At 41.3% G+C, this 15746-nt stretch overlaps 2 protein-coding genes across 2 annotated transcripts; both read right to left on the bottom strand.

The window, feature by feature from the left end:
* Positions 1–694: 694 nt before the first annotated feature.
* Positions 695–7957, bottom strand: KGD4 (alpha-ketoglutarate dehydrogenase subunit 4). The gene is made up of 4 exons (XM_064736526.1): positions 7838–7957; positions 6756–6819; positions 2213–2415; positions 695–983 (listed from the first exon to the last, which is right to left on the bottom strand). Exons 1-4 carry the CDS (start codon positions 7874–7876, stop codon positions 966–968), a joined length of 324 nt encoding a protein of 107 aa, XP_064592596.1. The 5' UTR covers positions 7877–7957; the 3' UTR covers positions 695–965.
* A 130-nt stretch (positions 7958–8087) lies between these two features.
* Positions 8088–15005, bottom strand: CENPH (centromere protein H). Its single transcript, XM_064735832.1, has 9 exons — positions 14818–15005; positions 14670–14725; positions 13411–13459; positions 12959–13033; positions 12230–12286; positions 11290–11353; positions 10958–11009; positions 9637–9797; positions 8088–8911 (listed from the first exon to the last, which is right to left on the bottom strand). The coding sequence occupies exons 1-9, from the start codon at positions 14964–14966 to the stop codon at positions 8819–8821; spliced, it is 756 nt and encodes a 251-aa protein (XP_064591902.1). The 5' UTR covers positions 14967–15005; the 3' UTR covers positions 8088–8818.
* Between the last annotated feature and the right edge of the window lie 741 nt (positions 15006–15746).

Genomic DNA, 15746 nt, shown 5'->3' with positions numbered 1-15746 from the left:
TGGAGGACAAGAAGCTCTCCATGAGCCAGCAGTGTGTCCTGGTCGCCAAGAAGGCCAATGGTATCCTGGGGGCATTGGGAAGAGCATTGCCAGCAGGTGGAGGGAGGTGATCCTGCCCCTCTACTCAGCCATGCTGAGGCCTCACCTGGAGTGCTGTGTCCAGTTCTGGGCTCCTCAGGACAACAGAGACATGGAGCTCCTGGAGTGGGTCCAGCAAAGGGCAAAAAATTTTATTGGGGCTCTGGAGCATCTCTCTTGTGAGGAAAGACAGGGAGAGCTGGGGCTGTTCAGCCTCGAGGAAATAGAACTGAGAGGAGACCTCATCGGTGTTTATCAGTACTTGAAGGGAAATTGCCAAGATGGACCAGGCTCTTCCTAGTGGTGCCAAGCAGTAGAACAAGAGGCAGTGGGCAGAAACTGATGCCCAGGAAGTTCCGCCTGGACATGAGGAAGAACTTCTTTATGGTGCAGATGACCATGCACTGGAACAGATTGCTCAGAGAGGGTGTGGAGTCTCCCTCACTGGAAATACTCAAGCACCATCTGGACACAATCCTGTGCCATATGTTCTGGGATGACCCTGCTTGAGCAGGAAGGTCAATAAAAATGACCCATTGTGGTTCCTTCCAACCTGATCCATTCTGTGACTTTGTGATCTCAACCAGTGGAAAAATAAAATTACTCTGTTAGATTGTTGACTTTTCAAATGGCTAATTAGAAAAATATTTTAATGGTGCAGACATCATATATATTCAATTGCTATTAGCCATCAACATAAAATCCTTCTCAGTCACAAACAAATCAGTATCTTGTGTGTTGTGTCAATCTTCTCACCCATCATATGGGATTTTATTAAAGCTATTAGTATACAATAATTTTCATTATTAAGGCATTTTAATTTAACGCCTTTATTGTGAATATAATACCTCATTCTTCAACAGTGGCCAAGAAACTATCTTCTACATTTATTCTGGACCTCCACGCTGTAAAAGAAAATCATACAGTTAAATATATTCCACTAATAGAACTTAAAACTGAGATAAAATTCTCTTTTACACTGTTATAGACTAAGAGACACAGTTCTAGTTTTAATTTCTGATTTAAATATTGACCTATATAAGAACAGATAGCGTGGATATCAGCATCCACCAGTCATGGCTACATTTTTTTCAAGGGAAAGTACAAAAAATTGAGCAAGACAACACATGCCACCTACAGTTACAGCTGCTTCCATGTCTCTTTCTCTGAAGAAACCTGACTCTTATCCTTCAAAAGGTCTGACAAACACAATGCTAACAGACACAAGTTTTAAAATAACTTTCACTGCCTACATTCCAAACTGCAAAGTAAAAACAAAGCCAAACAGAGTCATTACAATCTTAATGAGAAATCAGAAAGGCATTCAGTTCATTATTTTTCCAACAAAATTATTTTACAACTTACCTCACTGTTAACCAAACATGCAAAAAGTCAAAAAGTGTATTACTGTGGGAAATAACTGATTTTACTTCCACTATATAGATGCAGCCTACTTGCACACAAGATTTCTAGATTTCCTCTACTAACACAGTTATGCTAATTATGCCCTTACCATTTAACAAAACTTTGCAAGCATCTTTTAATTTCAAACTCACCATCACCTCACAAATTCCTCAAATTTTGTGCATTGTCCCTTTTCAACCATCAGTTTTTACAACTGAGAATTGTTGCAGAATAGAAGCAGGTTTTTCTTGCCTTTCATGTAAAATGTCATATTTACAAGTATTGCAGAAAATACTTATATCAAGTTTAATAAAATGTTTCCACTACTAGAAAGACAAGAGTTAATTTACTAATAAATAACCTATAAAACTAATTTGAGAAATATTTTGTACTTTGATCACCAGGTAATAGCCTTTTCTGGTCTAAGAACTTCTGTGATCCTGCTCAGCAAAGTCAACTTACACTTTAAACAGCTGTTATAAAACAGGTAGTGGTGGCAATTAATGCAGGCTATGACTATCACCAGCTTACCTGCACATCTGTTCTAAGTCCAAATCTCTCTACTCAGTGGTACCATGCTACTATGCAGTGAGATTTGGTACCTTCTGTGTTAAGAATTGGTACATTGGGTACTGCATATGAAAACCATGAAAGCCCAGGGCACACTCTTATAAAGAATTATTATGTGATACCATACCAGAAGAAGTAGAAATTAAAGAAGAAAACTTACTTGAATATACTCAATCTCTTCATCTGACATTTGTCTCCTTCTGTATTTCTGAGGTAAACTTCTTGCTATTTCAGAAGTGTCTGGTGTGCCTTGTACTGTACTAACACGTGAAATATTTTGAAAGGCTGGTGATGTGCCTCCTACAGATTCCTGTGCTTTTGAAGCAAGGAGAGATGGCATACTTGCTTGTAGAGATTCCTGTACTGAAACCCAGATTTTAAAACCATTTACAGAAATATTACTAGAGTGTAAAATTAATAAGCAGTCAATAAAATCTACCATTGCCTGAAAATCTTATTCACTACAACAAACACCTAAAAGAATTAAATCACTCTACTTCTCACAACCTGTTTTTATTGTTGTTAAATGTATCAAGTGCAGACTCTAAAAATGCTGACAGTAGTATGAAAGGCAGAAACGCTGATGTGGAGACGAAAGATCAACATACACCCTAACAATGGCTTTTTCACTGAGAAGCTGTACTCGGAGAAAAAGCATAAAGTTATGTAAATGTTTGTGTGTGGGCAATTATGTAGAAGATAACTGAGATGATGCTTTTAGTTTACTACAACTGAAAAGACAGACAAGTGAAAAAGATCTAGAGGCTTACAGAAAGATAAAGCTCGCAGCCAGAACAGGCCGCAACATGCAATGCAGGGCTGCGCCCATTTTAAATATTACAAAATGGCATCCTATCACATTTTGTTAATGATATGCAGAATGACCACCAAGTATCAGGCATCAGCAGTCAATGTTAATGAAATGTAAAGACCAAGGAGTGCATGAAGTTCTTCACAGGTGAGGATCAGGAGCTAAGCTTCAGGAATTCACATCAGAAAAGTTGCCTTGATTGTGCAGATAGAAGAGACGACAAAAGGGCAATGTCACAGTCAGTGTTCCAAACCTTAAGTCTGTCCCACCATAGCCGATTTTACAATGGAAATATGCAATTACCCCACTAGGCAGGACAGAGATCATAGCAATATGTTCATTTCAGGACTCAGTCCTATATATGGGATAGGATCCATCCCAGGTGATGAGGGGGCTGGCAGATGAGCTTGCAAAGCTGCTCTCCATCATTTACCAGCAGTCCTGGCTCACTGGTGAGGTTCCAGAGGACTGGAAGCTGGCCAGTGTGACTGCCATTCATAAAAACGGTGGGAAGGAGGATCCTGGCAATTATAGGCCAGCTAGCCTGACCTCAGTACCGGGTAAGGTTATGGAACAGTTCATACTGAGTGCCAGCACACAGCACTCACAGGATGGCCAGGGTGTCAGACCCAGCCAGCACAGGTTTAGGGGGGACAGGTTGTGTTTCACCAACCTGAACTCCTTTTGTGACCAAGTGACCTGCCTGGTGGATGTGGGAAAGGCTGTGGCTGTTGTGTACCTGGACTTCAGCAAGGCCTTGGCACTGTCTCCCACAGCACACTCCTGGAAAAGCTGGCAGCCCACGGCTTGGACAGGAGCACTCTGTGCTGGGTTAGGAACGGGCTGGATGGCCGGGCCCAGAGGGTGCTGGTGAATGGTGCTGCACCAGCTGGTGGCTGCACACCAGGGTGTCCCTCAGGGGTCTGTGCTGGGGCCAGTCCTGTTTAATATCTTCCTTGATGACATGGATGAGGGGATTGAGGCTTTCAGTAGTGAATTTACAGATGACACTGAGCTGGGAACATGTGTCAATCTGTTGGAAGGTGGGAGGGCTCTGCAGAGAGACCTGGAATGACTGAATGGATGGGCACAGTCCAACAGGATGAAGTTTAACAAGTCCAGTTGTCAAGTCCTGCATTTTGGCCACAGTAACCCCCAGTAATGTTACAGGCTGGGGATGGTGTGGCTGGACAGTGCCCAGGCAGAAAGGGACCTGGGGGTGCTGGTGACAGCGGCTGAACACGAGCCAGCAGTGTGCCCTGGTGGCCTTGCAGGCCAGTGGCATCCTGGCCTGTGTCAGGAACAGTGTGGCCAGCAGGAGCAGGGAGGTCACCCTTCCCTGTACTCGGCACTGGTGAGGCATCACCTTGAGTGCTGTGTCCAGCTCTGGGCCCTCAGTTTGGGAAGGACCTTGAGACACCCAAGCAGGTCCAGAGGAGGCAACGAGGCTGGTGAGGGGCTGGGAACACAAACCCTGTGAGGAACAACTGAGGGAGCTGGGGGTGTTTAGCCTGGAGAAAAGGAGACTCAGGGGGCACCTTAACACTCTCTAAAACTCCCTGAAAGGTGGTTGTAGTCAGGTGCGGGTTGGTCTCTTTGTCCAGGCAAAATCTGACAGAATCAGAGGACACAGTCTTAAGCTGCACCAAGGGAAGTACAGGTTGGATATCAGGAAAAAGTTGTTTAACTTACAAGTAATAAAGTACTGAAGTGGTCTGCCTGGGGAGGTGGTGCAGTCAGCATCTCTGGATGTATTTAAGAAAAGACTGCATGTGGCACTCAGTGCCATGGTTTAGTTGAGGTATCAGGCCATGGGTTGGACTCAATGATCTTGAAGTTCTCTTCCAACCTGCTAGTCACCCTGTGATATGTAAGGGTATAACACCTGACAAAGCTGAATGCTTCCACAGCAGTCCTTCCCAATGCTCCAGAAAATTGAGCAAGACAAGTGCAACATCTAACAGCTGGACAGAAGCTCTATATAACTATAAAATAAGCAGCATGAAAACAGCATGTGCAAAAGCATGTGAGCAGCTACAACAGCACAGTTTTGCCTGCCTTTGCCCTTCCTGGCTCCAGCAAGACCAATGACCACAAAGGAGAGGGAGCCTTAATGAAGTTTTAGCCTTAATTAATCTGATGCAGTTGCAGGATTGGGACAAACAATCAAACACTTGCAGCACTGTGATGAAACTATCATTGAGAGGCATATTAAGAAGCTGTCAGTCATAAGACTGGGTCTGAAAGTCCCAAGGTTGTTCAGTAATAATGGAAGATCCCAAACAGAGCAAGGCAGAAGTGAGCCCATCAAGAGTAGCATATTTATTGTGAATAGGGGACAAAGTATTTTTGTTTCAAGAAATAATACACCTTACATACAAAAAAAAAAAAAAAAAAAAAAAGAGAAAAAAAAAAGAAAGAAAAGGGGGGGAAAAGGCAAGAAAAAAAGGAAAAAAAAAAAGCAGTTTCTCCAAGTTTGTTTCACTGACCACAAAAGTCTAGAGATTTGTCAAGGATTTTCCTCTACTGTATGTTTCAGTCTGAAGTGCAGCTGGAATAGACTCATTAGTGAATTAAAAACACGAGAACTGCAGTAATCAGAAATTTTACTGTTGCTGCTTTAGTTCTATTACAGTCTCTACTACATCTCTCCCTTCCCTGTTTGAGACCATAATGTTGCAGCATTAATAGGCCCACTGGAATTTGGCTGGCCTTTCATATCCCTAGTTGCTCTGAGGAGCCATTTAGTGATGTAGAAGCAACAATCTGGTACAATTAAATGCAGATTTTGCTACAGCATTCAAGCAAAACAAAGTGGGTTACAGTTTACTAACAAGATAACAGATCCTGATGAAGGTAGAAAAGTCTAACATACTTAAAAGATACAGTCACAAGAGTCTTCTGACACAGAGATAAACAAGAGGTCAGAAACACATTTTCAAGCTTTTGAGAAAGTAGTTCACTGGCATAAGAGGTGGTGCATTTGGCTAAACTGTGCAAAATGTGCAGAAGTTTAACAGAAAGTTATTGCAGAAAATAGTTCCTGTAGAGTTCACAGGCAAGTCAGAAGAGGCATTTTTATGCACTGTGGAGGCTTTCAAATGTTAAACTAAACTTCAGGCTAAACTGTGGGCTTGGTAATCCTGACAAATAACTAGGCATAGTATAATATCAAAAGAAGTGAGAATAATGTAACAGAGCTTTTAAAGACAACTTCTACTTTTCTTTCAGATGCTTTTTGACCCAAAAGGACTTCTAAATCAACATATTGCTAATATAAGTTTATTGTTTAAATATAATAGTATTGGAAATACCATAAATATCAACACAGGTATAAAAGTTAATGACAAAAGATTGCAATGAATTTTGTTTCCCTTAACATTGGTTAGTAACACAAGAAAATACTTCTTAAAATGTACAGAGGGTTGGATCTCCCAGCTATAATTATGTTTTGAAAAAACAGCAGAAAATACATCACACACTTCAACTAAGAAAAAATTAGGAAAATGCAACATCATTTATGCAAATATCACTGAATAACTAAAGCTGCTTCAAACTGACTTGGGCACAGTAACTTCAGTAAATATTAATATTTGGGAAAATGTGACTTTATATAAAGTAGAACACAAACACTGGAAATCCTTGTGAATCTTTCTTGACAAAAAAAATATAGATCTGCATGCACTATGTGTCTACACACAGCTGCACAGAAAGGAAGTTGTGGAGAAAGTTCAAGAGTTGCCTTCAAACTAAACCAAGCACGTTTCAAAAACCTCACTCCAACTCAGTTCAACTGTATAGCTGAAAGAGAGAAATTTGGTCCCGGTTTTTAAATAAAACAGTCCATGTAAAGAAATGTGGCGCAAGCTGTATCCATATCAAAAATACTTACTTTTAGGTCTGGGACCACTTTTTCTGTCTGGGAACTTTATTGATGGAGTATGTGGCTTGACTACCTAGAAGGAGACCAGGCAGTGGGAGAAACAGACACAGGTTACCGTGAATAATAAAATGTATCAACCAACCACTCTAAACAGCGGCTCTCTGCTCCACTACTCTGATACACTTACTGCTTCTTGAAGTCCTAAGTTTACCTCAGGAAGAAGTCTACTTTAAAAAGTAGTCCTGCACCCTGAGGTCCAGAGCAGGTACAGGCTTTGTCTTCCTTTTCCCATCAGTCTGGGTGTATGCAGAAACAGCCACTGCTATTGCATAAATGCAATCACAATGCAATGTGCTCTGGTTAAAACCCATCCAGAGTGCTGTGTCCAGCTCTGGGGTCCCCAAAGGAAAAAAAACATGGACTGGAGTGAGTCCAAAGCAGGGCCGTTAAGATCGTTGTCCTCACCTCTCCTGTGAGATAGGCTGAGTGCTGGGGTTGTTCAGCCTGAAGAATGCACTGGGGAGACCTTACAACCCAAAGGGCAGGTTTGGATTAAAAACATTAGGAAGATTAGGAAGAAATTCTTTATTTTGAGGGTGCTGCAGCACTGGCAGAAGATGCCCACAGCATCTGTGGCTGTCCCAACCATGGAAGTGCCTAAGACCAGGTTGGATGGAGCTTTGAGCAACCTGGTCTAATAAAGGTGCCCCTGCCCACGGCAGGGAGGTGCTGCAACTAGGTGACCTTTAAGGTCCCTTCCGATCCAAACCATGCCGTGGTTCCACAGTGCTTTAGCAACGGAATCGCGAGCTGTGCTCTGCCTGTACAAAGCACTTTCACCTTACATAGGCCCATCTTAGGAAGGAGCTGCCAGTCAGCTCCGCACCCGCTGCTATAACAGCGTCTGGCACCTGCGACACCGTGTGCACGCGGCTGCACAGCTCTCCCCAAGGACACCGGCCGCCCCGGCGGCGTCTCCTTATCCTGCGGCCGTCTCCACCTGCTGCTCGGCGGCGGCAGCAGAAGCGAGCTCCGCCGCCCGAGCCAGGGCTCCGGCTGTCTCAGACACGCCGTCCCGGGGCCGCCCTTACCTGCACCGCCCTTGTAGCGGCCGCCATCTTGCTGCCCATGGTGAGGAGCCTGAGGGGCAGCTCGGGGCCCCGCCCACAGCCACCAACGCCGGTAAGGGCGGGGCCTGTCTAGGGGCGGGGGCCTGTCTAGGGGCGGGGTCTGTCTAGGGGCGGGGCCTGTCTAGGGGCGGGGCCGCAGCGGAGGCCTGGCCTGCCAAACCAGCCGCTTTACCGTGAGTTAAAAAAAACTGCAAACCAAGCAAAACATTTTCGGCAAAATCAGCATTTTATTATTAGATCAAGGCATCTACCTACAAAAAATAGCTGGCGATCAATCACCAAGTTAAAAGTGAAGCTACACAGCAAGATAATAAATGACACTACACATTCCTAAACTGTGCTATGCCCCAAGAGTCAATTTCCTTCAAACATCAAACAAAGAACACCAAGTTAAAAAAGCACAAATTCTAGTGAAGACATGCAATTAAGACATTGCTTAGCTGCACAGTCGACTGTATGAAGTCACCTCTGCAGACAAGAGTCAGTGCTAACAGGAGCAAAAATTTTTGGTGTTTAAAATTATACATAATGCCTCAAAACCAAAAATAGTCCCAACTCCAGACTTGCTCATAAATTTTCCTGACTGAGCATTTGACTGGGACTCAGCAGGGTTGTGCACCCTGCTTGAGCTCTATGGCTGCTGGTCCCCAGGGAAGGGGTAGAGCAAATCCTCAGTTTAAGTCCATTTCTTGAAACCTTGAAACTTTTCTTGTGTTCTTTCTGCCTCTCAGAGGAAAAGAAGTGCTTGAGACAGGACAGCTTGAGAAACGAGTCTTCAGGTAGTTTCATTTCATCAGCTCTACCAGCCCCTTTGACACAGTCTATTTCTCTGGAGAGAACATTTGACCAAAAAGGTCACATTTTAAAATTTAAGATACATAAAATTTATCAAGTTTAGTTAAAATGCACACAATGTATAAAATAAACACCACATCTCCTGACTCACTGACTCACTACATTTTTTTCAAGATGTAGAACAATTGCCTTTAAATATTCATCTTCTGCCCAGTTAATTCTGCTTGCAATGATGATGTTCTATAAATGAGAAAGATTTACAGGTTAAAACAAGCCCTTGTAAAGGACAATTCCTAGTAAAATATCTTAAAGAAAGTCTGCTTTATAATTTTAATTTGAAAGCCCTTGAAATTCACAAGTGTTTGAAGTAGGCAGGATGGAGGGAAAAAGGAGAAAGGGAAGTATTGCTTTAGATCCTATTGTTGATACATAGGCAAAAAAACCCCAAATCCATGCTTTTTTATTTTCTAGAGGGCCTTGCATACTATCTCTATGTTAAATACAGAAACCTAGAGAACGTTTTTAACAATATGAAGTAAAGTTTGCCTCAACAAAAATAACAGTTAACATTCTCACCCTGCCATTCTGGATTGAAAAGGGGAATTAAAATTTAACCAAAGAGAATTTGCTCTACTTAGGGCTGAGAAAATTTCAGGAATACAAAGCCAAGAGATAGTTTTAGACTCTTATCTAAATGCCAGTACAATGTTAAATTTCTCGTTCTGAATTTGAGATGTAAGACTGTCTCTAAACTCTGCAAAAAAATAATGCAAAGATGCTTGTGATCATTTCATTCTCTTAGCCTTTAAAGCAGAAGTTTTTCTTCTATACACAGTTCTTCCATTGTTAAACTTCAAGGTTTTAACAACACAAAATTGTTTTCTAAGTTATATTTGCCATACAGTATAATATCTTGAATGTAATCAAAAATTGTAAACTTGGTTCTAAAAGCCACACAGCATTACCTGGAACACATGTTGAATTATTGTAGTAATCCTTCTTCCTCGTTCTATTTTATGAAGCATCTTGTCTACTTCACATACATTCACATATGCTTGTTTCTCCTTTTGCCTTTTCTCCATGGTATGATTTTGCTGTAGTTTGTCTCCTCCATATTTTTTCTGTACTGTTACATTATTAGCAAAATTAAGCATTAAATAGTTATGTGTACAGTAGAACTGAAGATACTCTTTTCCTCACAGACACCTAAAGCACTTCCAGTGCATAATCCTTATTTCACACTCCACTCCTTCCCTCATATATTCCTCAATATATTTCTTTTATGAAAGAAGCAACACACGCTGTGGCTACTTGGTTATCAAACTATATCAGTCAGTTCCCTGGCCAACTGTAAAACAGAACCTACATTGTATGCTGCCTGCATTTCCCTCACACAGGGAGTAATTTGCATCTCTTTCCTATACCCTGTTTTTGAGTGCCACAACTTTTATAGGTCCTTTTTATACCTTTTAAAGACCCTTACTCCTTTTTCAGATTTCACTGAAACCAAATTCCAAAGTCATACAAGGAGAATATGAACATGACCAGCGAATATTACTATTTATATAGAAAACCAGGTTAAAAACTAGACTGATTAAAAGTGTTTAGGGGCAGTTCATGTGTTGAAAGAATGCGGGCAGAGCATTCCTTCCTTTATCTGCAGAGATATCAGTATGTTCATTTTTCCCATGTGAACAGTTATTTCACTGTGTTCGTTCATTACTGTCTACATATAGACAACTCCCTGCACGTGAATCAAACAATAGCTGTTAGAATTGTGGCAAACCCGGTCACGAAAGAAAGAACATTCAAAGAACACATTTACCATATGAAGCTCTGAATATTGATGTCACGTCTAAATTTGACCCACTCTAACAAGACTACTGAAAACCAATATATGTATACTTCTTTCTAAGCAAATTCCCTCTCTATTCTGCAAATACCTCATAAATGTGCCATAGAACAAAAAAGTATCTTTTAGGTGCTGTAAGGCTGATTTAAATGACTAAACAATGTGTAACTTTCTGAGGAGCTTACCTGAAATAATAAAATGCTGCCACGTTGTTTTTGAGTATTGTCTTGCATCTCTCATTCTAATGTGTCAGTCTCACAAGTAGGGAACACAACAGCTCATCTCATTCTACTCTTTTAACAAGTTTTATAACTGTGTTGAGTTTTGCTGCTTCCCATGTAAATTAATATTACTACAAGAGTAACTTTAAAATATGAACTATATGAACTCTACATTAAAATACAAACCAAAGTCAATACAGGTAACACACTTACAGAGTCTTTCCATTTTAATGTCAGTCAGCTGCTTTTCCTTCTGATGTACTTGCTGAAAGAAAACAAAAAGTATTTTCCAGACTCTTGTCTTCAAAAATACTGAAAGATGCTAATTCAATCCCCCAAAACAGCTAAGAATAACTCTAAGCCAGATTTACTTACATGATCACTTGAAGTAATCCTTAATTTTGACAGCAGTAGGAACTGCACACGTTACCACATATTTAGCTTTGAATGACTTGTGCAGTCATGCTACTTTCCAAGTGCACTCCTTCCCATGCTGAGGTTGATTTACTTGCACTACAGTAACAGAAGCTTCAACTGCCACTCACCTGCTGATAGTCAATTATCATCCAGCTGAGCAGGTCTATGTCTTGCACTGTTTTCAGGATCAGACTAAGGAAAGAAACAGTTACATACCTTAAGACCACTAATATAAGTCAATATCATAAATGTTTAAATCAACTTTATTTAGTTTAAATAAAGAATTTCTGATTTCTCCTAATAGCAAATTAGTAATATGTGTCACTTCTTTTTGCACTTACACTTACAACATCCCTTCTTTTTACAGTTAATATACTCAGTGTCACTGTAGAAGCCAAAGAGTTCTGTTAGTTCCCTTTCAATTCCTCTAAGATTTCATTTAAGTCTGCCCAACATTTTACATCACAGAGTTTGGATGGCATCAAGAAAGCCTAGCCATCTGGAAATGGCTATGAATTAAAGCTCCTAAATCAAGGAGATGCAATCCCTTACCTGTATTTCTGACAGAAATTAAATTTCTCATATTACACTTCATATGCATGTTAATAATGGGCAGGCAACAAAAAGCTACTTTTAAAAATGTTTAAGCTTTCAGTTCTATTTCAAAGACATTTTGCTCCTACATAGTTAATTAATAAAGGCAGCAAAGCAGAGGCAAGGCCCTGTTACAAGCCTGTAATGTGTTCGGCTATCATAAATGCAGGTAATTTAGGAACTAAAGACAAAAAGCTCTCTTGGCTACAAGCAGTTCTCACTAGTGAATCAAGAGTTATGATCTCTGTAATCAAAGGTGGGTAAATTCAGAGCCCAACTGCAAATCTACCATGGGTGTATGAAGTCTGATCATGCTGATTCTAGCCAGAAGGTAGACACTATATCATTCTGTCAAATCTAGAAAAAGGAAGCTTGCTTTCACAAGAGGTAAAATGAAATAATCTAGAAATGTGTCACAATAAACTGTGCAAAGTTCATTGCTTTCTAGCTGTCTGACTCCCAAGAACACCTTACCGTGAGTCCTCATCATCTTGATCCAATTTGTTTCTGAGGGCATCCACAATTTGGGCCCTGCATAATGCAAGAAATAGCATATGACTGATGAGAACTCATAGGAAACTGAGAAAAGCAGGAAACAGAGAGAAGCAGATTTAAATAAGTAATATAAGAACATAATTTCCAAGATTCCACTTTCGTCCACTTTCACATTGGAATTATATAAACAAAATACTCAGTACCTTTTAAATACCACACTCCTTAAATAATGGGGCTTAACTCTCAGGACAGGAAAGATACATCAATGATTATTTGTGAGAATGACAACTCCTTTTTCTCTTGACCAACATATTTGGACACCATTAATCCCAGAGTCTGCAGAAAGGAAGCTGGGCAAAAGTGTAAATTCAAATAAACAGCCATGAAACACATGCCTAACATTATTAAATTCCATCTTCTCATAGGCATTTGGAAAATACTGCCAAGAAATATGCTTACTGATCTGTACAGTCACTCTTTCCCAACTGTAAAGGAGCTTTTGGGTGTACACATTTCAACCTGTAAGTTTTTTTGTTTTGGTGGGCTTTTTTTTGCTTTGTTTTCTACAGCATTCCTATCGTTCAATGGTACTGAAAATATCTCCCCAGTCTCCCATATCACTTTAAAATCCTGTACCTATGTATATATGCATCTATGTATGCACACACACAGAGAAAAGCTCCAAATAAAGGGTGAAGAAAATTCTACCTTTGCAAGGCCAACGTCCTGTTGTGCAAAGAGACTGCTGCATCTTCTAGATCTCTTTCCAAATCTTCTGTGGCACTGAAAGACAAAAAGCAATTAGAGAGACAAACTGAGTGTGAAGATAACAGAGTTTAAAAGCAGTGTCACATTTTAACTTGCTTTCTACATATCTAATTTTAGAATTTTTCATGTGAGCCACAAATCATTAGGGCCAGGAGTAATTTAGCATGTGAAACTATATTAGCGAATTCTAGCCATCATGTAAAGGACTGCAAATTTAAAACCCACATCAGATACAGAAGTACATTGGGAGGATGAATACAGCATTTCTTCCCCACAATTCTTCTTAGTTTCCATTATTTTCACCAATCTTTTCTGAAGTACTGATTGTAAATCCAGCAATTCACTAGGAAGGAATAACTAGAAGAGAATTTTGAAGCTATCCAGTGACATACCTCTGGATAAAGTGTTCTTCCATTTCATGATCAGGGAAATTTTCCTGACCTGCAAAAGACAATGTTGCTAAAACAAGCACAAGAGAGACTTTTAAATACAATCTATAGAGCACAAACGATTAGCATTTTTGTGTGAACAAGTTATTTCTTACTTCTACCTCAAAGCTTTATTATCTTTTCCTGTTAATGAGGCTACACTATCAACCAGCTGTATCAGAGAAATAATTAATTTAGCATTTTTTAGATAAGCTAGAGCTGGTTCTTGCCATCACTCTATGTATGCCACTGGATAGTTCAACGGAAGAGCATGTACCCAACTGCACCCTGGGCTGTATCAGAAATGTGTCCAGCTGGTCAAGAGAGGTGATTCTGCCCCTCTACACAGCTCTTGGCAGACTGGTGTGCTGCATCCAGGCCTGGGATTCCCAACATAAGAAGGACATGGATCTCTTAGAGAAGGTGCAGAGGAGGGCAATGATCAGAGGGCTGGAGCACCTCTCCTATGAGGAAAAGGGTGAGAGAGTGGTTGTTCAGCTTGGAGAAGGAGGATGGAGATTTTGCTGAGTCCTTGCAAATGAAGGAGCTTACAAGAGAGCTGGAGAAGAGCTTTTTTCTAAGGTATGTAGTTTGTATTTGGAAGATGGTAGGTTTAAATTAGATATACTGTGGGATGATGAGGCACTGGTAGAGGAGATTGCCCAGAGAAGCTGTGGATGCCTCATCCCTGGGAGTGTTCAAGATCAGGTTGTCAGGTTGAATAGGGCTCTGAGCAGGATGATTTAGTGGAAGTGGCTGTTCATGGTGGGAGGTTAGGAACCAGATGTGTTTAATGTCCGTTCCAACCCAAATAATCTTGTGACTCTACAGGTAATGGAAACACCTTAAATCAGTATTGCTGCCAAACAGTTTGACAAACTTTTGGCAAGACTTCAGCCCCAGTGACCAGATTTCTAAAAACCGTCACTACATGTCAGGTGAACCTAAAGTTCAAACCCAGAAAAGGAAGGAGAGGACAGCGGGCAGCAGCTATATGGCATCTTTGCAATCACTCAAATATGTCTCAAAAGCTGCATAGAAAATGTGTTAAAATGTACAGCCAGGAAAAAACCCCCCCATCATTATTGCAAGCAATACTCTTAATAAATAATTAAAGAAAAGATTAACAAACTATGTAAATATATATTTATATATTAAAATATAAATGCCACATCCCGTTCTTTGTTAGTGCAACATCCCACTGCGGGGAGGGATATACTTACCGGCAAGAATAGCCGTGTTCTGCTCTATGAGCTGCTCCTTCATTTGGTCCCTCATGCTGCGGCGGGAGTAAAGCGACAACGGTCAGAGGCTGCGCATCCCTTCATCCCACCCCCGGGCTGCTCCCCGTCGCGTCCCGCCAGCACTAACCGGACCAGAGCGCAGGCCTTCAAGTCGCCGGAGCCGTCGCCGCTGCCCTGGTAAAACGCCGGGGCCGGAGTCAGCTCCAGCTCTCGGGTCGGAGCCGGAGCCGGAGTCGGAGCCGGAGCCGGAACCGACTCCCCGCTCGACGCCGCCATGACAGAACTTTCGAAACGCGCGGCTCCCGACGGCCCGCGCGCCTCGCGCCCCCCGCGCCTGCGTAGAGTAGCGGCGGGGTGGCGCTGCCCTCAGTGGCCTGGTCCTGTACGTGCAAGCGCAAAAAGAAAATAACATTGTCAGAGCACTAGGTAAAGCGCAATAGTTCTTCCCTCTGACCTAGTTCTCACATGGAGATAGAAGCAATAGGTGCAAGCTACTAACGGAAGTAAAAAATTGACTGCAAAAAGTAAGCACTAAGTGAAGAGAGCTGCTGCATAGAACAAGACTTAATTGGTTTTAAGAGCAAGTGCCGCTGTCAACCCAGCACGATGATCCTGTTTACCATTACACCCATGACCTGAAATGTGAAATGTGTCATATTCACACATTATTGAATACGGCCAGTGCAAAAAACGCCAATCACTTGTGTTTTTTTAATTTTAAAAGTTTAATAATAATAAAATGGTTATAAAAATAGTAATACAATTAGAGTAATAATAATTTAGACAATTTGAATTAGGACAATTGGAAATATGAGACAATAGAGCTAAAGAGTTACGGACGTTGGGGTGCCTTTTTCGGTGCAGCACAAGCCCGAAAAACGACACACGTCTACAAAGGACTAACCCTTAAAAACAATAGCCTGTTGCATATTCATACACCTCATACATGATGCCTAAATTCCATTCAAGCACAGGATTATGTCTGGTCATCGTCAACTTCTTCCTCTGAATCCTAATAGTGCCTTCAAGGCAAGAAGAAGTTTGTTTCTTCTGACA

The sequence above is a fragment of the Zonotrichia leucophrys genome, chromosome Z, assembly GCF_028769735.1.
Source record: "Zonotrichia leucophrys gambelii isolate GWCS_2022_RI chromosome Z, RI_Zleu_2.0, whole genome shotgun sequence".
Lineage (NCBI taxonomy): Eukaryota > Metazoa > Chordata > Aves > Passeriformes > Passerellidae > Zonotrichia > Zonotrichia leucophrys.
This window is presented reverse-complemented; position numbering and strand designations above follow the sequence as displayed.